The 22,670-nt window shown below is 38.6% G+C and overlaps 1 protein-coding gene across 1 annotated transcript in view; it reads right to left on the bottom strand.

Moving 5' to 3' along the window:
- The window catches only part of LOC106781949 (sterile alpha motif domain-containing protein 1), a 45,077-nt gene that overhangs the window by 18,393 nt on the left and 4,014 nt on the right, over positions 1 to 22,670 (bottom strand). The window contains exon 3 of the mRNA XM_070240744.1: positions 9,860 to 9,909. Coding sequence (XP_070096845.1) covers positions 9,860 to 9,909 — 50 coding nt within the window. The remainder of the gene's footprint in view (positions 1 to 9,859; positions 9,910 to 22,670) is intronic.

Here is a 22,670-nt window from a genome sequence, read left to right as displayed (position 1 = left end):
TACTGATACCTATAATGTGCTAGAGAAATGTGCCTTCCTTATATCACTGCTTACGTGACATAGCTTTGTCATGTAAACCAAGGAATTCACTGTATAAAACAGAAACAGTGATGGGCATTGTTTTAAGGCCAGTAAAACACTCATTTTTGAATGTTCAGTGCCTAGAAGATCAGCATGTGGATGCTGTTAAACCAGAGAGAAAGGATCGCAACAAACTTACACTCCCTTAAAAAACACCCAACTTCCAGTTCCTGAAAGGATTTGCCACCAAGTTGTGAAGCGGATGCCTTCTAGAGCAGTTAAGGTCTCAAGGCAACTCAGTTCAATTCTGCAAGTATTTATTGCCTGCCTACTCTTTCTCAAGCCCACATGGACTGTAAAAGGAATTCTATACTGTTGGTGCCTTCCAGGGACCTGGCAGTGAGAGAATATATCTGCATAAACAAGGTGTTTAATGAAAGGGCCCTTTTGGGGCCTCATTCTAACTTGAAAAAACTTTATCATATCACTTCTCACATGACAAAGCTACGCCATGTAAGCAGTGATATAAGGGAAGGCACATTTCTCTAGCACATCATAGGTATCAATAAATATATTTTGAAGGTAGAAAGAATGGAGGAAGAATAGGAGGAAGGCAAGGAAGAAAGGACGTGAAACACAAAAATAATATCCAGCATGCACCAGCCAAAAAGATTTCTTACATGTCTTATTCATCTTTGTATCTCCATCAGTCAAATGATGGCCCCAAGTTCACAGCTTATGACCCATCTACCTTGAATGATTTGCTTTTCTCTGCAACACACACAGCTCTCTCATGCTTCTATGTCTTTGAACACATTGTTGGTTTGGCCAGGACTGTCTTCCTTATATTATTAGTCCCCCTAGCAATAGCCTACTAATCTTTGCATTGCTGATTTAAGGATCATTATTTTTCCTTTTACCCAGGAAGACACACCTTCTCCTTCCCCCACCCCTAGTCTCCCATGCTGCAACCCAGGCAATATGCTAACTTAATGGCTTATATTGCATCATTAAACGCTTGGTAATAATAGCAAATGATCACAGGGCTTGCCATGTGTAGGTACTCCTTTAAGCAGTTTACATAACTAACTTATTTAATTCTCACAATAACCATGGGAGTAGGTTTGCCATTATTATCATTTCCATTTTCAGATGTGGAAACTGAGGCACTGATAGGTTCAGTAACTTGTCTAAGTTTAATAGCTAAGTGTTGGCACCAGACACTCGGGAATGCTATGGGAGACTAACTAAAGGCTTGAGCAGATGTTTATATTACACATGAGGCTAGGCATCATGATTCTTGTTTTTAGAGAGGAGGCTCAGAGGCAAAATAACTTGTTTAAGGTCACATAGCTCAAGCTTTGAACTTGGCAAAAACAAGTTCAAAATTAAGTTTAACTCCAAAATGCATATGTTTTCTAATGTCTATGCTTCACCTTGAATAAAAGTCCTGCCTCTCCCTAGGGCATGACTCAAGTCTCAGTCTGTATTTTTCAGCTGCCGTGTTTGCCTTCTGAGCATCTATTTCCTCTTTTTCTAGCAGCTCCCTGTTATTTCTTCAAGGATCTACCTCCTCTCACTCTCAGTCTATGGAGGAAACACAGGAATTGCGTTGCTGTTATGTTACATGTCTTCTTCCCAGGAAGATTTGACGTTCCTTGAGAACAGAGACAGTTTCTTCTCCTTCTTTCTCTTCCTCTTCCTCCTCCTCTTCTTCTTCATTTCTTCCTTATCTTCTTTTTTGTGTAGGTGAATCTCTCATGCATGATACATAGTAGAAGTTGAAAATATTTGTTGAATGAATGCCTTGCACATGGTACTGGCGCACTCAATATTTGTGGGATTGAACTGTTTGTTGAATAAGACAGCAAATAAAATGGGCCTCACCAAAGTGTTGGAATCTCATTAGGCAGAGAAAGGTCAAGTGTGTGCCCCAGGTATATTCTACTTCTTTGTACCATTCAAAGACAGAGTTTCTGAGCCACTGGAGGTTTCTGAGGCAGTTTTCTTGGGAGGGCCTATGTAGAAGACTTGAGCATAATCCAACCTGTTAGACATAAAGAAGCAATGATGCTGACAAATTCCACATCTTAGAGGAAAAAAATCAACATTCTCCAGACGGAGGAGTAAAGAGATTACAACACTTATCTGAATGGCAAAAGGATAGTAATCCCTATGCTGTATTAGCCTAAATTTGGTTAAGACACTTAGAGTTTCTAAAAAGAAAAAAGATTACGATGTCCAGCCATCCTCTACTTTCCTGTAAAATTCCATTTTTTTCCATTGATGATCACTTTTAGACTTCTCAAAAAGGATAAAATATCAAATTCCTTCAAAAAAAATTTTCGAGGAGCCTGCTCTGCTGTGCCCCAAGCACATACTTGGTTTTCCTTTGGGATTGTTGCGTACTGCCTCTGAGAAGAAAGGCAACAGTGATGCAAGTGCCACCCAGTCATGAAAAGAGAACTTCTCTGCTTATATCTCCTCTGGGACTGGGCAGTGACCCTAACCTGAAACTTACTGATCTAGACAGTTTCTTTTTTTCTTATTCAATTGTTTGACATTCATTTTCCTCGTGCAAAACCCACTCTTTATTTCCTATTACCCACAGCAGCATTGCCCTGAGTATTTTCTGGAGAAAATAGTCCTAATAGATGTAATGCAAAAAAGCACTTTATGGTCACCCATGTGTGGGATACTCTATTTCATCCACTAGGGATATCAAGATATTGCACTGCCTATTATCATTCACAGATCCTAAGGAGAAAGAAGGTGAACATAGTGATAATATTGTGGGTCCAAACAGCTGGCATTTGGATACCATAATTACTATAGAACAAAAGAAAAGTGATGGAGGCTAGTACAAAGCTGGAAGTTAGACAAGATGCAAATAATTAAAATGAATCTTCTTGGTACCACACTCTCGTTCCTACTTTTGACTAAAGACCCTAACATTTCAATCAGTTACTCTCCACACTGCCAAGTCTAGTTTAGGAGGGCTATGTTTTTCATGGTACATAGAAATAAAATTGTGGGAATTCAGAGAGCAGGTAGTAAAAATGAAGAAGTGTTTGCTAAGAGAAAATTTGGCTCAGGTCATCATTATCTTCTTGCGCGGCCATTGATACTTCTCTTTTTGCTAGTTTTGGTCTAAATTCCCCATTTTCTGTCTCTGTTTACTGAAAGACAACACTGAGAAGAGCTGGGCCTTCAGAGGAAGTGGCCTAAAGGATACTTTTAACAATGGCTAATATTGCCTAAGTGCTTATAACATGTGGTCACTGTGCTGAGACTTGGATCATCTCATTAAATCCAATGCCCCATGATGTAGGTACTATTTTTAACCTAAGTTTACAAATGAGGAAATGGCGGCTTAGAAAATCTTAAAAAAAAGCCCAAGGTCACACAGCTGTGCTTTAATCACTATCCTAAAATGACAAATGAGCAATGTTTAAATGTAATAACCTGAAATGAGGCAATGGCTGAATGAAAGGGTCTTGGTCTAGGAATAAAAAGCCCCAGACTGATGTCCTAGCTTCTCTTAAACCTTCTGAGCCTCAGTGCTTCATCTGCCTAGGCTATGGGATTACTGTGAAAACCAACTAAGATAATGTTTAAGGACTTTGGAAATGCATACAAACCACACAAACACAATGCATTACTATATTACACATCAAAGGGAATGGGTTATGAGTTAGGAAGTTCCCATCAAAGGACTAAAATTGAGGGAGACCAGACTGAATATGAGAAGGACAAAGACGGCTATGTGGTGAAGTATACTGATATTTAGGAAGTTGGGACAGACAGAGGAGAATGCACCCAAGATGCCTTCTGGGGAACAAAAGAGGAACTGACAAACGGAAGAGGAGTAGGTGATGGTCAGCACAGGGACGTTAGACCGAAAAAACAAAAAACAAACAAACAGAAAAACCAGCGAGCGAGAGAGAAAGAGACAGAGGAGACAACTAAAGCCCAACCCAAAGCTGTATACAGAATAGTATGAGAGAAACAAGGACGTAGATTCTTCCCTAGTTGCCAGATTGTCTAATTCTGTTACTGCAGCTGCTGGATCAAAAGCTAACCTATTCTGAAGCAGAGAAAACGGCACCCCTGCTCTTCTGCATATTTGTTCGGGGGACTCACAGGATATGAAGCTTATTTCTGTGAGCTCGGATTTTTCCTATTTCTTTTCCCGTGAGGGGGGAGCTCACGAAGTTGAATTTGACATTTTTGCCAAATTTCTTAGGCAGTGGTCCTCAAATTTAGTAAGCATCAGAATCCCTGGGATAGATTTGCCAGATTTAGCAATTAAAAATATAGGACACCCAGTTAAACTTAAATTTCAGATAAATAACAAATAATTTTTTAGTATAAGTATGTCACAACTATTGCACAGGACATACTTACACTAAAAAAATATTATTTGTTGTTTACCTGAAATCTAAATTTAATGGCAGTCCTGTATTTTATCTGGCAACCCTACCTGAGGAGCTTGTTAAAGTGCAGACTCACCAGTTCCATATTCTAATTCTGTCAGTAAGTCTGAAATAGGGCCAAGGGAGCCTGCAGGTGATTTCAATGCAGCTTGTTTTTTTTTTTTTTTTGAGGAAGATTAGCCCTGAGCTAACTACTGCCAGTCCTCCTGTTTTTTGCTGAGAAAGGCTGGCCCTGAGCTAACATCGTGCCCATCTTCCTCTACTTCATATGTGGAATGCCTACCACAGCATGGCGTGCCAAGCAGTGCCAGGTCGGCACCCGGGATCCGGGTCTGCGAACCCCGGGCAGCCGAGAAGCGGAACGTGAGAACTTAACTGCTGCACCTCCAGGCCGGCCCCTCAATGCAGCTTGTTCTTAAACAACACTTTGAGAGATTCTGGTTAAGTTTGGATAATGCGGACTTGGGAATGAGAGGTTTCAGGCAGCCAGGAGGACATCCTGGGGAGAGGAGGGAGATGTGCATAGGTATGACGAGCCTAGGGGATGCTAGAAGACCTGAGTGGCAGTAGAAATAGGCCTGAGTACTAGGACCCTAATGTGGTAACAAGGGAAGACATTCATTGAACCCCACTGTTGTGTCATGTAGTCCTCTCAAAATCCACAAGAAGATAATTATTTTCTCTATTTCATTAGATGAGGAAGTAAGTGCTCAGGGTTAAGTAACTTGCACAAGGTCACACAGGTAGTATTTAATGGAGTCAGGGTTTGTTCTAAGACCAGTTGTTTCCCCTGTCCACATTCTGAACCAGTTCTATGCAACAATGGGAGGTTTGGACAATTTTGCTAATACAACTGTTTTTTTCCATTCACAGCCTTCTTCAAATTTCGATGTTAACTAAAGTATAGTTAGGAATGTGACATCTACTGTCTAGAAGTGCACAAACATTTCTACAGCCTGGTGTGTGAGAGCCAAAGGGGTTGGAAGCTTGTCAAAAGCTTAAGGGTCTGAACTGCTGTAAAATACGGAGAGCTAGTAAATAAGGTATTGTTTAGGAAAGATTTTGTTTTGTCTAGATTCCTCAGCACCAGCCAAAACCCATCATCCTGAAGGGAAGCGTGTCAAGGGATACCCTCCTTTGGAGAATAAGCCAACATTTTCTCACTAGGGGAGCTAAGACAGCTGAATAGGCTTTGATGAGGATGTTAGGTAAAACCATTACATAAGGGGGAAAAGGTCAATAGAGGAATTGGAGCCAATTAGACTAGAAAGGAGATAGCTCAAAGAAAACATGATTGCAGTTTTCCAATTTGTAGAAATGGTAGAAAGAAAAGGCAAATGAGCAAGGACCACAGGTTGGATGTTGGTTGGAAAAGGATTTTGATTCAATAAGTACATGGTAGGTTGTGATATTATTCAAAACATTTGCTGCTTTTCTTTGGAATGTCTCTCTCCCTCCCTTGTCCCTTGGAGGAGGATTCCATGTGACTTATATCTGCCAGTGAAATGTGGAAAATTTAAGGGCCAGCATGCAATTTGCCATAATCTTTTTTCCTCTGCCATGAGACCTGCAATTTCCCAGAGAAGGGCTTCTCCATCAGCCAGGGTCCCAGAGGGAACTCCATGGGGGGCAGAGCCAAGGTGTCCTGTGATAGGCATATAATGTAAGCACGAAATAAATGTCTTTTGTTAAAAAGTCACCAACATTTTTTTTATTGTGATAGATTTTTTTTTATTGAGTTACTGATAGGTTACAATCTTGTGAAATTTCAATTGTACATTAATGTTTGTCAGTCATGTTGTAGGTGCACCGCTTCACCCTTTGTGCCCACCCCCCACCCCACCTTTCCCCTGGTATCCACTAAACTGTTCTTAGTCCATAATTTTAAATTCCTCATATGAGTGGAGTCATACACAGATTATCTTTCTCTCGCTGGCTTATTTCACTTAACATAATTCTCTCAAGGTCCATCCATGTTATTGCAAATGGAATGATTTTGTTCTGTTTTACAGCTGAGTAGTATTCCATTGTATATATGTACCACATCTTCTTTATCCATTCGTCTGTTGCTGGACACTTAGGTTGCTTCCACGTCTTGGCTATTGTAAACAGTGCTGCAATAAACATTGGGGTGCATAGGACTTTTGGGATTGCTGACTTCAAGCTCTTTGGATAAATACCCAGTAGTGGGGTGGCTGGATCGTATGGTAGTTCTATTTTTAATTTTTTGAGGAATCTCCATACTGTTTTCCATAGTGGCTGCACCAGTTTGCATTCCCACCAGCAGTGTATGAGGGTTCCTTTTTCTCCGCAACCTCTCCAACATTTGTTGCTATTAGTTTTAGATATTTTTGTCATTCTAACGGGTATAAGGTGATATCTTAGTGTAGTTTTGATTTGCATTTCCCTGATGATCAGCGATGATGAGCATCTTTTCATGTGCCTATTGGCCATCAGTATATCTTCTTTGGAGAAATGTCTGTTCACATCTCCAGCCCATTTTTTGATTGCGTTGTTTGATGTTTTGTTGTTGAGTTGCGAGAGTTCTTTATATATTATGGATATTAAGCCTTTGTCAGATATATGACTTGCAAATATTTTTTCCCAGTTAGTGGGTTGTGTTTTTGTTTCAATCCTGTTTTCATTTGCCTTGAAGAAGCTCTTTAATCTGATGAAGTCCCATTTGTTTATTCTTTCTATTGTTTCCCTTCTCTGAGAAGGCATGGTGTCTGAAAAGATCCTTTTAATACTGATGTCAAAGAGTGTACTGCCTACGTATTCTTCCAGAAGCCTTATGGTTTCAGGTCTCATCTTTAGGTCTTTAATCCATTTTGAGTTTATTTTAGTGAATGGTGAAAAAGAATGGTCAATTTTCATTCTTTTACATGTGGCTTTCCAGTTTTCCCAGCACCATTTGTTGAAAAGACTTTCTTTTCTCCATTGTATGCCCTCAGCTCCTTTGTCAAAGATAAGCTGTCCATAGATGTGTGGTTTTATTTCTGGGCTTTCAATTCTGTTCCATTGATCTGTGCACCTGTTTTTGTACCAGTACCACGCTATTTTGATTACTGTAGCTTTGTAGTATGTTTTGAAGTCAGGGATTGTGATGCCTCCCGTTTTGTTCTTTTTTCTCAGGATTGCTTTAGAAATTCGGGGTCTTTTGTTGCCCCATATGAATTTTAGGATTCTTTGTTCTAATTCTGTAAAGAATGTCATTTCTGATTGGGATGGCGTTGAATCTGTAGATTGCTTTAGGTAGAACGGAAAAAGTCACCAACATTTTAGGGTCTTTTGTTACTGTGGTATATCTCAGTTATGCTGACTGGTAAAATAAGAACGCTCTCTCTAAAAGTCAGAGTTGTCCAAAGATGGAAAAGACTGCCTGCAGACGTGGTGAATTCCCTGGAGTGGAAGTATTCAAATATAGCTATAAGACCACTTCAGAGCATATTAAAAAAAAAAAAAGTGAGAGGGGGCAAGGCGAGGAGGATTGAAATATTGGCCAAATGGTTAAGATCTTACCCTCCTTTCCATATCTGAGATCCTACACTATATTAATAGTGAAGTTAAAAAAAAAGGAGTGCCCCTGGAGTGGATTCTAACTCCTAGCGACCTTGTGTACAGCAGAGCAGAACGCTTCCCGGTCTTTTTGTGCTATCCTCTCACCTTCTAGTGCTATATTGACAATGCTCCACTGTTATTCATAAGGTTTTAATGGCCAGTTTTTTTGGAAGTGAGTGGCCAGCTCCTTCTTCCTAGTCTGTCTGGAGTCTGGAAGCTCCGCTGAAACCTGTCCACCATGGGTTATCCTGCTGGAATTTGAAATACCAGAGGCATAGCTTGCAGCAACATGCAGCCACCACAGTATGACAACCGACAGATAGGTGTGTGGTTCCCTGACCTGGAACCAACCTGGGTCACGTGAGAGTGGGGAATCTTAACCACTAGACCACCAGGGCTGGCTAAGGAGGTAAAGTAGGCTCAAAATGGGCAAGGTCTTTTGCAGATTCCTGCTTTAAACTCACTTGAAGAGGAGGAACACAGTGACGTGAGGGTAATTAATCTCAGTTTGTGGTTACTGAAATTTAGAGTATTAACTTATGCTTGTTTGAGAACAGGCTACTGGAATGTAACTAAAGGGAGAGTTAAATATTTTTCTAGTTTGAGATTAACCATAAAAGACCTTCAGGGGAGGATTAGAATACAAGAATAGCTAGGGAAAATGTAATTCAGTCACTCCGTGAGCCTCTCCCAGAACCCTGCTAACTGTTAGATGTACAATGCCAAGCCACATGCTTGGCTAGAGATCAGAGAAAGCAGGGCCATGGAGACGGATGCTGCCATTCCCTCGACCCGCAGCCCAGAGAAATACCCCGTGGGGATTCATTCCCTTCTTCTCTCTCCTTTCCTGTTTGCTCCTTTCATAACCCTAAGTTTTTCTCTTTGCTCTTCTTCCACTCTTTCATTTACCTCTCACTCTTAAGATTGTCTCTCCCAATAATCTGATCTCTCATCATTTTATTATCTCTCAATAGTCTGATCTTGTTTCCATCCATCCATTTAGCTAAGTCACCAGTGAGAGAGCTAGGAATGAAAAAGGTAAAACAAAGCAACGTTATAAAATGAGGGAAGCTTTCATTCACAAAATGAAGTAAGCAGCATGTGGCGGTATGTGCACTACACGCAAGCATGGCTTTGGGGAAACAGAGATGTATTCCAAACTTGAGCTCCATTGCTTATGCTTTGGGTGACCTTGAACAAGTTACTTAAGCTCTCGGAGTTCTCAAATCCATAATCCTTAAAATGAGGTCAATAACTGCCTAACAGGGTTATTGGGAAGATTAAATAAAGTAAAATGTTATATTGCTAATACATAATAGACACCAGATAAAAGGCTGATATTATTATATAGATTACATAACATTTTAGTTCAGCTTGGATCTGCATTTACAGCTTTTTCTTCTCAGCTTAAATGGCTTAAAAGCTGAAACCATGTTCTCTTGATATTTTTCAATGTCTACAGTTTTGTTGGTCATAGGAATATATAATAAATACTTGAAGACTTGGAACCAAAAATCTATGTAGCTATATCTAGAAAATATGTATAATATTATATATATACATGATATTGCATATTACATATATATTTGTTATAGATAGAATGCTTGTGTTCCCTCCAAAATTCATATGTTGAGCCCGAACCCCCAATGTGATGGTATTTGGAAGTACGGCCTTTGGGAGGCAATGTAGATGAGGTTTGGACGAGATCATGAAATGGGGTCTCCATGTTGGGATTAGTGTCCTTATACGAAGAGGAAGAGAGACTAGAGAACTCTCTCTCTATCACCTGAGGACACAGTGAGAAGGTGGCAGGCTATCTGCAAGCCAGGAAATGTACTCACCTGGAACTGAATCTGGTGGCATCTTGATCTTGGACTTCCTGCCTCCAGAACTGTAAGACATAAATGTTTGTTGTTGAAGGCACCAAGTCTTTGATATTTTCTTGTAGCAGCCCGAACTAAGACTATATATATATTACCCTCTAGTTTCATATAGTATCTCTCATATTAGCACAACTGAATGAAATTTGGGGATATTGTCTAAGTATATAGGGTATAATCTCTCTATAGCTATGTATCTATTTATATATCTATATGCATATCTAATATAGGATTTGTAGTGTCAACAATTTTTGTTATGACCTAAGTCCTATATATAAGAAAAGGAATAAACATAATCCCAGTCTCTAAGAATTTTACATTCTGAATGAACTAAGACATTTAGACAGATCCTTTTTGCTCCCTGTCAAATATCCATTTCCCCATTTTCTTTCTGACAGAATTTATGATTTTGTTTGAAGTATCAATGTACCCATCCCTGGGCAATGTCTCACACAGTCTAAGTCCATCATGAGACTCTTGTTTCCTGCTTTCTCAGCCTCCTTTGAAACTTGTGGTGGCCTTAAGTTGTAAGCAGAAGTCGCTAAGGGGGCTTCTGGGAAAGCTTTTGCTTTTCTGACAAAAAGAGACAGAGTAGCTGGCAGCCCTTCCTTCCATCCTGTCCTGGCTTGAGCGTGCATGTTTTGCTGGCAGCCATTTTGTGACCCTGATATGACAACCAGGAGGAAGGAAAACCAATATGCTAAAGACAATGGAATAGAAAAATAGAAAGAAATTATTGATTATATTGCTGAGTAATAAGCCAAAGGCATCAACCATCTACTTCTTGACCTGTTCCATGAGAAAATAAACCTCTATCTAAGTCACTATTGGTCAGATTTTTTTTTGTAAATTGCAGCCAAATACATTCTTAATAGATACCAGATAAAAGGATGACGGATAGTAGAATTTCTGCTGCTGTGAAATTTCAGGACAAGTAAACAGTGGAGTGAAATATCATTGGGATAGAAGGAATGAGAAAGGGAAGGTTTTCTGAGAAGCTCTTTCTCTTATAAGAATACAATGCATTTGAGCAAACAATTTTCATATTGCTAAGAAATGATAAGCAGAGAACAGCCGTCAGTGGTATTTTGTAGGAAAACAGTTTGATTTTCAATATTTAGAATACAGATTTTCCTCGTCGTAATGATGGGGTTATGTCCCGATAAACCCATCATAAGTTGAAAATAACGTAAATCAAAAATGCATTTAATGCACCTAACCTGCCAAACATCACAACTTAGCCTAGTCTACCTTAAACGTGTTCAGAACACTGACATTAGCTGACAGTTGGGTAAAATCATCTAACACAAAGCTCCTTTATAGTAAAGTGTTGAATATTTCATGTAATTTATTGAATACTGTACTGAAAGTGAAAGCAGAATGATTGTATGGGTACAGAATGGTTGCAAGTGGACTGGTTATTTACCCTCATGAGAGCAAGGCTGACTGAGAGCTGCAGCTCTTCTGCAGCTGCCCAGGATCACAAAAGAGTATCCTACACATCGCTAATCCAGGGAAGATCAAAATACAAAATTCGAAGTATGATTTCTAATGAATGAGTATCATTTTCACACCTTAGTAAAGTTGAAAAATCGTAGTGAAATCATCTAAGTCAGGGACCATCTGTATTCTTAAAATGTATATATAGTAGAACACAAAATTTTATAATTTTGAAAGGAGAAAGAAAAATACATACATTTCAAAACACAAAGAATGATAGATGCACAGCTATTGGATGATGAAAAATCATTTGGGGGAATTTTTTGTAGTAAATATTAGTTATGTGATGTTGACAATGAATACATACAGCTTTACCAGCTGTCTCCACATTTGTCATCATCATGCGTTGAGATGTCTAAAGGAAACTAAGGACCAGTATATTCTATTTAAACTTTTTGAAAGTTAGGCTGCAATCTGATTTCTTATTCCTAAATAATCCTCTCTCACCACCACCACCACATATCAGTCTGTCCCCATGCTAATTTGATTGTTTTGGAGTGCTTACCTTACTGTTCTTTTCTACTGAGACATTACTATCTCAGGACAAATTCAGTAATCTTCTTTACTTTTCCGGTTTGAAAAATCTCTGAATTTTATGTTTCTAAGCCTATAAAAACTTTTCATACAAACAGGTCTTACCACAAAAATTTTTTTCATGAAGGTGTTTGATCATAGCTGGACAGTCAGCTTATATACCTCTCCTGTTGACCTCTTTTTAAACTGGCTTTCCTATATTTGTAGTATTTATTTGGTCATTACAAAATTTTCCAACTCAAATAGAACCTTGTGATTTGCCATATTCAGAGGGAATCAGAGTCAAATGCAGAAGCTCCAAAAATATCCTTTCAACATGTATATCTATTTCGTCACAGTGGCAGTGGTATTGCACAACTAACCAATCTGTAAAAGGCAGCCTTAGTCTTTCTGAAATTTATCCCACAGAATTCTGATATGGAATGATCCGCCTTAAATGATCAAATAGTAATTCTAACAGTGATCAAGATAAATTCTGTAAATCACCTTTACTAGAAACTATTATCAAGAAAATGTTTTGTATTATCTGTAAACATACTCAACGAAATTCAGATTCATTATGTGCTTTTTTTAAAAAAAAAATGGGAAAAGATCATTATATAATACTATTTTAAAATAATTTTAATGGAACTTAAAATTATTCTAAAACAAAATGTTTATTTAAAAAAAAAAAGGTAATACAGAAAATGTAAACCAAAGCATCAGAGTTCTTTTCTACCCTAGAGTTTTTGCCCCCGTTTTGCGCACAGCCATCATTTTCTCAGTGACAGTGAATATGAGTCTCTTTCTCCTCCATCAGCCTGCAAGAGCTCCGAGGGCAGGGAATGAACCGGTCTTGTTCACCCCAGGATCCAGCACAGTGACTAGCACACACTGACAGCCCACAAATATTTGTTGAGTGAATGCTATCATTTCCTGCTTCAAAACCTTCAGCGGCTTCCTTTTGTCTAATAATTTAGCACAAATTCTTTACCCTCACCTCAAGGTCTTCTATATACATACCCTGTCCTAGCCCAACCAGGTTGAAATAGAATGGGTTGTGCCTACAACATGCCTTAAATTTTTGGCTGCAGGGCGTGCTTTGTGAAAAACACTGACTTTCTACTTCACCCCTCCTCAAAAGATTCATCTCATCTGCTTTACAAAGACTCTTCTCGTCCCTCTAGCCAATAGGATTTCTTTCCTTTGTGCCTTGCCACAGTGTATATGGCATTTGCCAAATTTTGCTTTTGATTATATGTGTTTGTGATCATGTTTTATCCCCCCATCCACACTGTAAGCTCCTTCAAGGAGAGGGATAGTGAATGAGTCCTTGTTTTACTCCCCACAGCACAGTGTACACGTAGGCATTTCATTCAGACATAAGTGTATATACCTAGTATTTGGACCATCAAAGTTCTTAGACGTAAGAAGGAAGGTACTAATGGAAAATATATTAGAATTATTAGAATTGCACAGTGTGATTAAGGACACAAGTTTCTGTGTCAGCCTGCATGGGCTGAATCCTCACTCTGCTGCTTGATAGCTTTGTAGCCCTGAGTAACTTACATAATCTTCTAAGCCTCAGTTTCCTCATCTGTAACTTGGTAATATTATTACCTTTCTCCTAGGGCTTTTGTGCAAATGAAATGAAATAAGGTATGTAAGATGCTTAGTGCACATAATAAGCACTCATTAATATCCACTTCTTTTTTTTGGTGAGGAAGATTGTCCCTGAGCTAACATCTGTAACAATCTTCCTCTATTTTTTTGTTGTGGGATGCCACCACAGCATGGTTTGGTGTGTGGTGTGTAGGTCCACACCCAGGATTGGAACCGCAAACCCCAGGCTGCTGAAGTAGAGCACGCAAATTTAACCACTATGCCACTGGGCCAGCCCCGATATCCACTCTTAATATTATTTGAGCTTAAGATATTTGATTTTTTAATGGCTGATATGTCTGCTTTGCAATATTGGATTGTAGATTAGAAAGCATCTCTGCATGGAGTAGCTCTCCATCAACAAAGCAATAACAATGACCAAATAATGTAGGGCCCATACATATTTTGTGTGGAAACCTCAGAAAATTTCTGCAATTCTCCAGTTAATTTTTAGTAGAGACCTGTGATATGTTTCTTATCATAGTATTTAATGTCCAACAATTCCTCATTAGGTTAATAGCCATGATTTCTTATAAACAACTCTGGTTATTCATTTAGTATTTATAAAGCATGTTAGTGAATGCACTGCCCCACTGAAATGAATACATCAGGAAATATCTAAGCCACCGTACCTTAATTGCTAGATAGGGTTTTGCAGCCTTCTGGTTCTAGTGCAGGAGACAATCAGGGGCACACACATTAATCAACTGAGCACAAGAGCTGGGAGGGTACCACTCAAGGAATTTTCAAAATAATATTACCATTTGCTTGATTCTAATTTAAGTAATTTAGAGTTCTTATAACATTAAGAAGACTTGAAAAGTAGGATGTTTACACAAAGCAAATAAAAAAGAAATCTTCTTTTGGCATTTTACAAAATGTTCCTTCTAAAGAACAACACGTTTTTATAGGCCTACACTGATTAAAGAAACCTGATTAGATATAAATGAGAAGCATGTGCTTCTGGTGGTATTGTACCCAGAGGATTTTAGTTAAGTAAAATCTAAACTCTTTGAGTATTTGAAATATACTCAGTTGGGTAGTTAACGAACCCTCCTCAACTTAAAGTGGAGAATTGTTGTAAGAGAAAAAAAAGTACAAAACAAGTTTTGGAGGAGACAAAAAGATATTGAAATCCATTCCAGTGTTCCCATTCCAATGATTTTTAGGAGTTATAGCTAAAGAAGTGTGGCTTTCCCTCCATCCCTGAAATTGGTTTCTTGCATAACACATTATTTTGAATGTCAGCAATACAGCCCTTGGACTTCTTTAGAAGACCAAAGACCAAGATTGAGAATGGCGTGAATGCCTATTTCAGTCCTAGAAATGAAGACATCAATAGTGTAATAGAAGGCAAGTGAAAGATAAATACATTTGTTTTTCCATCTAAGACATAACTAAAACATTCTTCCCATTTTTTCCTTAATATTTTGTTTCCTGGCAACAAATAACAAAAATTCCCAATCAACCACATCTTTCACAATTCTTAGTTCTTTGAAAAAACAGCACTAATACTGTTATTTAGATTTCTAGTATATAAAATTTTCAGAAAAGAATTAATGCTTATATTAAAAAGAGTAATTATATAATTGTGTGCATATACGTATATAACATATATATTATAGCTCAGTAAAGGAGGATGCCATCAAAACCATAAGGATGTGTTATATAACCACTTTGGAAAACAAATGGGCTAATGCTAACCCAGCAATTTCACTTCTAAGTATTTATCCAAGGGAAGTTCTTTCACATGCACCAGAAGGCAAGTATAAGAATGTTCTTAGCAGCACTGTTGGTAATCTCTTTCTCTCTCACAGACGCACCTGGAGATTTTTCAAATATTCATGAAAAGTAGGATGGATAAACCCAATACAGCGTGAAAATTAATTAACTAGCTACATGCGAAAACATGTATAAATCTTGTGTACATAGAGAGCAAAAAAAAATCAAGTAGTAGAATATTACACGTTCAATACGTTTCCATAATATATAAAGGTCAAAAACATACAAAATTAGGCAATATTTTATTTAGACATATAAATGTATGTGGCAAAATTCTGAAGAAGGGGGATAATTAGCACAAAATTCAAAGTTGGGAAGGCACAGAACCTGAGAGGGTCGCACAGAAGATAACAGAGTAATATTCTTTCTCTTTAAGTAGGTGGTAGGTACACAGTTGGTCATCATATTATGATTCTTTATATATTGCATGCATTTCATAAACATTCTTTTGAAACTGCTCAGTATTTGGTAAAAAACAATAAAAACCAAGGGATGCTATACAATCATTGCCATTATTGTATTTAAGCAAAAAATACATGTATATTTTTGTGAGGAAGATTGGCCCTAAGCTAACATCTGTTGCCAATCTTCCTCGTTTTGCTTGAGGAAGATCGTCACTGAGCTAACATCTGTGCCAATCTTCCTCTATTTTATGTGGGATGCCACCACAGCACGGCTTGATGATGGTGCTAGGTTGGTGCCCTGGTTCTGAATCTGTGAACCCCGGGCTGCTGAAGCGGAGCACCCTAACTTAACCACTAGGCTACAGGACTTGCCCCAAGCAAAATATCTTAAAAGTAATAAAATCTTTCAGTCCTTTATAACTCATCTACTTGTGTGAGGTCTGGGATTTTATTTCCTGATTTCCATGAGATTATGGCAGTGTTTAATTGCCATTAAAAAAAAAAAAAGATGGCAACACTAGTCAGTCCAGTTCATTATGGTCTGTGATGCTACGAAAGAACAAATTCCATAAAATAAATTGACAGGCTGTTCCAGGTCTTTTGCTTTTGACAATCTTTAGAAATGAAACATTATTTTGAAAACTTTCTCACTGAGATATTGTAAAATATATTTATGCATGAGCATTCTTATTTTGGTCTACTTTTTCACTGAATAGTTTTCTATTATATATTTCTAGACTGATTCCTTAAATACAATCCAAACACTGAAATTTCACCTATCTAGTGTGTTTGTACGTACTCCAATACAATTAAATTACAAAACTCACAATTTCATTTAGATATTAATGAACTTTATTGTATCTTCTCAATTTACATTTTCGCTTCTGTTAAGAGATTGATTTAGTTAAGAATCATTGGTCCAAAAGTCTTTACAAGTATTTCACTATCACTAAAGTTTATGGTACCTAAAAGTAAGAGAGACTCTTATTTTCATGTCAAAATATCAATTTGGAGGTAGTTTATTTATATTTTTCTAGTTGTAACTAAATGGACAAAATTATATTATTAAATATTACAAAGCCTTACTTTGGAGGATCTTGTTTTATGTTTTTAAGTATCACATAACCGGTTATTATACAATTATACCGAAATTATAACAATCCACTTTTAAAAAATCCTCACTATACTTAAAGTATCCAAATGCGCAATTCATGTTCCTGTTGTTAAATAGAGCACTGTATTGAGATAGATAGTTTTATACCTCTTTTTGTCTTCCTGAGTTATCTAGAGATTGCTGAGATCCTCAATGTTTTGATTGTAGAACACAGTGTGTTTGCTTTTTGGTATGCCATTGTTTTATAGCATCTTATATTTAAAGGAATCCTTATTTTTTTAATCTCTTATTTTTTTTTTTGAGGAACATTAGCACTGAGCTAACATCTGCTGCCAATCCTCCTCTTTTTTGCCGAGGAAGACTGGCCCTGAGCGAACATCTGTGCCCATCTTCCTCTACTTTACATGCGGGATGCCTGCCAAAGCATGGCGTGACAAGTGGTGTGTAGGTCCACACCCTGGATCTGAACTAGCGAACCCTGGGCCGCCAAAGCAGAATGTGTGAACTTAACCACTGCACCACTGGGCCGGCCCCTTAAAGGAATCTTTATATGAAGTAAAATTAAGTTTGGTTTTAATACATTTGAAGATATTGTAAAATTTATGTGTGAAAAAAACTTACATTGTTTAACTTTTCCCTATGTTACCATTATATGAATGGAACAGAAACTGTAAAAATAGAAATTGTCAACGACTGCTTAAAGACAAGTTAAAGATGCCAAATCATTCACACTTGGAATCAGGGGAAATGATTTTGTAACTTCTATAATATGGAGTAGTTTATAGAGCAGGTTTTTGGGTGTGACAGGCTTGCTTTCACATTCCAGTTCTATAAGCTGTGCATCTTGGAGCTTCTCACAGAGGTCTCCTCACCTGAAAGATTACACAGGAATTTTGCGGCAACTTAATGGATAAAGTAGGAATAATTCCTGGTACAAAGTTAGTTTTCAGCAAATGGTCTCTCTGCTCAAAGTAGCAAGTAAAATTTTCTCAGTACAAGAACACCAAGTTGTTGCAACAGATTATAAGCAACTTCCTTATCATCCAGAACACTTACCAGTGGTTTTTTTTGTGACATAAACCACAGACCTCAGGATCCCTGCCCCACTGTCTCTTCCCTCACTTCATTCATGTTTTCCTATCCACCATTCTCTTTTATTTTCAGGGTTTAGGACAAGAGAGAGAATGGGAATTTCCTCAGGGAATGGAAAAACTTACAGTAGAGGGAGGGGATGGAACTGAAAAGGAATGTGCTACATCTCCATCATCAGAGAAAGATTATATAAGACCTGAGTTGTGAATAATACACTTCCTATATGATATGGTAATGCCATCAAGCAGTTTTCTAAGGTAAGAGACCAAAGGAGATCCCACTGAGGCTGAACATTCAACAAAGATTTCTTTTGCGTCCATTTTTGTTGTGCTTATCACTATGGAAGGCCTGTGGTGGGTGCTAGTTTCTGAAGACAATTAGATATATAACAAACAATGTAAAACTATTTTTCTATGTCTATAGCTAAGATTAATTTCTCTTGCAAATCCCTATTACACCAGGTGGTAACAACTAACTCTCAGTAAAGTCTGGAACTTCCCCTATTTCACAAGGGATGCAGAGACGTTGCATAGGTCCTCGCTAGTGCAAGGTATGGGATGGGAGTTGGGGAACGTATCTGTGTGAGACAATCAGCCTTAGGCCACAGGTATCCAGGCTGTCATGTGCTGATACTACATCCTGGTCCCAATGCACCTGTGGTCGTGATCTACACAGTTTTTTTTGTTTTGCATTTTCACACAAGGTTTAGATTTCCCCAGTTGTCTGTGCTTCATCTAAAATAAGGATTTGCAAATTTTTTTCTATAAAGGGCCAGACAGTAAATATCTTAGGCTTTGTGGACCATAGTTTTTAATCACGACTACTCAATTCTGCCTTTGTAGCATCAAAGCAGCCACAGACAATAGGTAAAGGAATGAGCATGCCTGTCCTCCCATAAAATTTAATTTCCAAAATACGCAGATCTAAATCACTCTCACCTACATGGGAAGACATTCTTGGAGCTCTCCGAATCTTTCTGGGGCACAAGAGGGCTGTGGGGCTGTCCAAGGCCTATCTGCCTCACGACCCCATTTAGAAATGTCTTCCATTTTTACCCAACATTAGGCAAGGATTAACCTTGGGGTCTTACTGCTGTCCAGCATAGGGCCTATGAGCTCAGGTTCTCTTTTGCTCTCAGAGTCCCCTCACCAGTCTGGATTTAGGGCCAACTGTGTATTACTGCACATCTTATTCTATGTGAATGGTGGCCCCTGAGGTTGTGCAATATGGCATTCTTGCATGGTGAGGTTACAGGGCTTCTTCTCAGGCATTCTGCCAATCCCCCACCCCTAGTTCACCCTGATTTTCTTCTCTTTGCCCATTCTGCAAAAATTTTATCAAAATTTGGGGTAGGAGTAGCAAACTGCTTAGACTGAGTACATATTCTTTAAAATATATGGTTTATGGCATATGTTTTACACAGTTATTCCAGGCTTAGACTTTTGAAATTCCAATAAATCCAAGCTTTTGCATCTCAAAAGCTTTCTCTGTATGATCAGGGAGAGTATGAACGGTGCACAAATATAAAAAGTGCTTATGTTCTTGTTGAGAGACCAAATTTAGATGAAATAGTTAAACAAATTTAAAAACTCCCCCCAAACTTAGTGGCTTAAAACAACAAATTAATATTTCTCCTGATTTTGTGGGTTGACCAGGTGGTTCAGTGCTGGTATTTGCCTAGGCTCGGTCACAAAGTTGCATTCAGCTAGTGGTCAGCTGGGGTCTGAGCTCAGTTGGAACCTGGGGCAGCTGGGCCTCTCTCTACATGGTCTTTCACTCCAGGCGTCTTCATGGCATGGCAACATTCCAAGAGAGTAAAGGAGGAAGACAGAAAAAATCTCTTAAGGCCTAGCCTTGGAAGTCACATAACATCACTTCCGTCATATTCCATTGGTCAATGCAAGTTTAGCACAGACACTCAAGATTCAAAGGGTGAGGAAACAGCCTTCACCTGATTGGACACCAGGCTGTGTAAGTTGTGCACTGCATAGAGGTAACCTGCCACAGGGCAAGTAGGGCTGAAATGCAGTCTGGGTTCCATTCAGCCAGTCGGATGCCCTGGAGTGGATGTGCATTTACTACAAGGAAGGGTCATCCACTTGCCAAGCCATGTGCCTTTGGATTCTCTCCACCCATTGGTGACATTTTCTAATTCACACAAAACACTGTTTAGGCCATGAGAGGCCTTGCTGGATGCCATCTTACTGTGACTCAAATACACACTGGATGTTGATGAAGGCTAAAATCTTTACCACGGAGTTCAGGTAGTTATTCCAAAGCTGCACAGAGTTTGCAGTGAGGGGAGAGGGAAAGAAATTGGGTGTCGTTCCTGGTTTACCTCCTCTGCTCCCTATTGACTCCCAGGAGTGAAGCCATATTTCCAGGCCTCGAGAGGGACATGTCCCCAGAGATTCTCCTCCAGCCTCCAGAGGCTATCTCACATGCGTGATTCCTTCGTCTTCTATTCTCCTTCTTTGCCGTTTCTAAGCCCTTTAACCCCTGTCTGCAATATCTCCGGCCCTACTCCCCTTTTTTCTGTTATCCACCAGCTCTTTTAATAGGAATAAACAAACTTCCTTCCCTAGCAGTGACTTTTCTGAGCAGCCCCAAATGCCAGCTGCATGTCAGGGACTCCTGTCCCTGAAGCTTTGTAGAGGGGAGGAGCACGCTTGGGTCTTAGAGTCTGTTGACTCCCTTGGAAGTGGAGAACAGGCGCATTCTGCTTCTGTGATTAGATGTATGGAAGGAGGTATGGCGATGAGATTCTTTCTTGGGCAGCAAATGACTTTTCTGCCAATAAATTAAAAATCAAAGACACTCAAAAAGTATAATTTCCTTGAAAATTCCCCTTCTAGTATACATGAAAAATCAATGTTTCTCTCTTTAACTTAATTACGATGATGCTATTTCTTTTGGTCCATTACCGTAGACCTATTATGCTAAAAGAGCATCCTTATCGTCTATGACTTAAGTTATTTAACAAATTATTATAACTCATCTGGCAATAAATGATACCATGCCCAGGTAGTGTCTGTCCTCAATTCACCCTTCATGGTATTGTAGTAGGGATGGGGGCTGAGGGCCAAGGGAGGAGGGAAGTTTACTTCATGCGACTGCACTGGAAATAAGAAATACCAAGGTGATTTGGGCTGATCTTGGAGGCTCTGTGGGAGACTAGGGCCTTCAGCTCAGCTGGAGGGAATCTGGAGAGGCAAAGAGAGGGAAGAATATCACATCAAAAGACACACAGATTTTCAGGGGTAGGAAGCTGAGTGTGTTATGATCAAGAGAAGGTAAGAGATTTGACTTTTCTAAAATAAGGGGGCATTCTACTTCCATATTTCTAAAGTGATAAGGTTTTAATTATAATGAGCATCCTTCCCATAAAGGTTTGGTAACTAGAATTAATATTCTTACAAAGAGAAAATGCTAAATTGTTAACATATTATCTATATTTTGTCTTTGTGATGTGATGCCTCTAATGATACCATCATTGTTTAGGATCCTGGATGATCGATACAAAGTGCCCTAATAAAAGTCAGAAGAAAATCATAAATGTTTCAGCAGATGAAGCTAGGGATCACTAGATGGGAGTGTGGTCATCACAGCATGGTTTGCAATAGCAAAATTTGGAAACAATCTTCTTGTTCCATAATAAGCGGCTGATTTTCATTTTAAAAACATGTCCCTGTCTCCTTCCATCACTCCCATTCCACTCCCCCAACTTTTTCAATAGAAAGTATCTGGAAAGATATATAATAGAAAAGGGTCTAGTCGTTAGCACTTATTCGTCTTCAAATGAGGAATTTTGGGTGTTTCAAAACTGGTTTCTTTCAGCTTATCTGCGGTTCCTGATTTTTCTATCATGAACACGAATTGCTTTACAATGAAAAAAATCATTTTACAGAAAAAGAGACATCAGTTTAGGAAAGAGTGAGTCAAGGATACCTAGAGTACATCTCTGAGGTCAACGTAATGCAGGACTGTCACCATCTTTTCCCACAAAATATCCTTTGGTGCCACTGTCAGAATTTCGAGCTAGCTAGATTGAATGAGTCTGACTCAGCATGGCATTTCTTTTTGCTCTTATGCTAATGCTTAAAAGCTTGAAACTCTGCACTCTATTCAATCCATTTCATCAAATATTTATCGAGCACCTACTATGTGCCAAGCATTAAGGATACAAGATTAACAAGACATAGTTCTATTGCAATTTAAGTCAATAAGTGCCTGCAGAGAAATCTGTATTTCTTTGAAAGTCCCAGATGGTTGTTCTGATGATATTTTTCAGGGCAAAAAAAAAAAAAAAAAAAAATCATAAGCAATTCTCATATAAAACAACATCCATGAAAGTTCATACTAAAAAGAATCTATTCATGTTTTCACTGTTTTAACTCATGTAATGTTTTAAACGCAATATAGAATTATGCTGAATTGTTATTTAAAAATACCCACATATTTCTGGCTCTTCACTGTGATACCAGCACTATTCTCCTCTTGAATCAATACCCTTTCAATTCTTTTAGTAGAAATTATTTCAGTCTGTTTAGTCTCTGAGCCAAATCTCTTAATTTGCCTTTGAGACCCTGACTGGAGACTCCAGTTCCCACATGAGGAAAAATTGCTTTTAAAGGCTAAATTAGGCAGTATGTTTCAAACTAAAGTTGCTAAGCCCTGGGTAACCAACAATTAAGCAATTAACAAG

Source organism: Equus caballus, chromosome 18, assembly GCF_041296265.1.
Source record: "Equus caballus isolate H_3958 breed thoroughbred chromosome 18, TB-T2T, whole genome shotgun sequence".
NCBI classification, from domain to species: domain Eukaryota; kingdom Metazoa; phylum Chordata; class Mammalia; order Perissodactyla; family Equidae; genus Equus; species Equus caballus.
The sequence above is the reverse complement of the archived record's forward strand: the minus strand, read 5'-3'. Positions and strand labels throughout refer to the sequence as shown.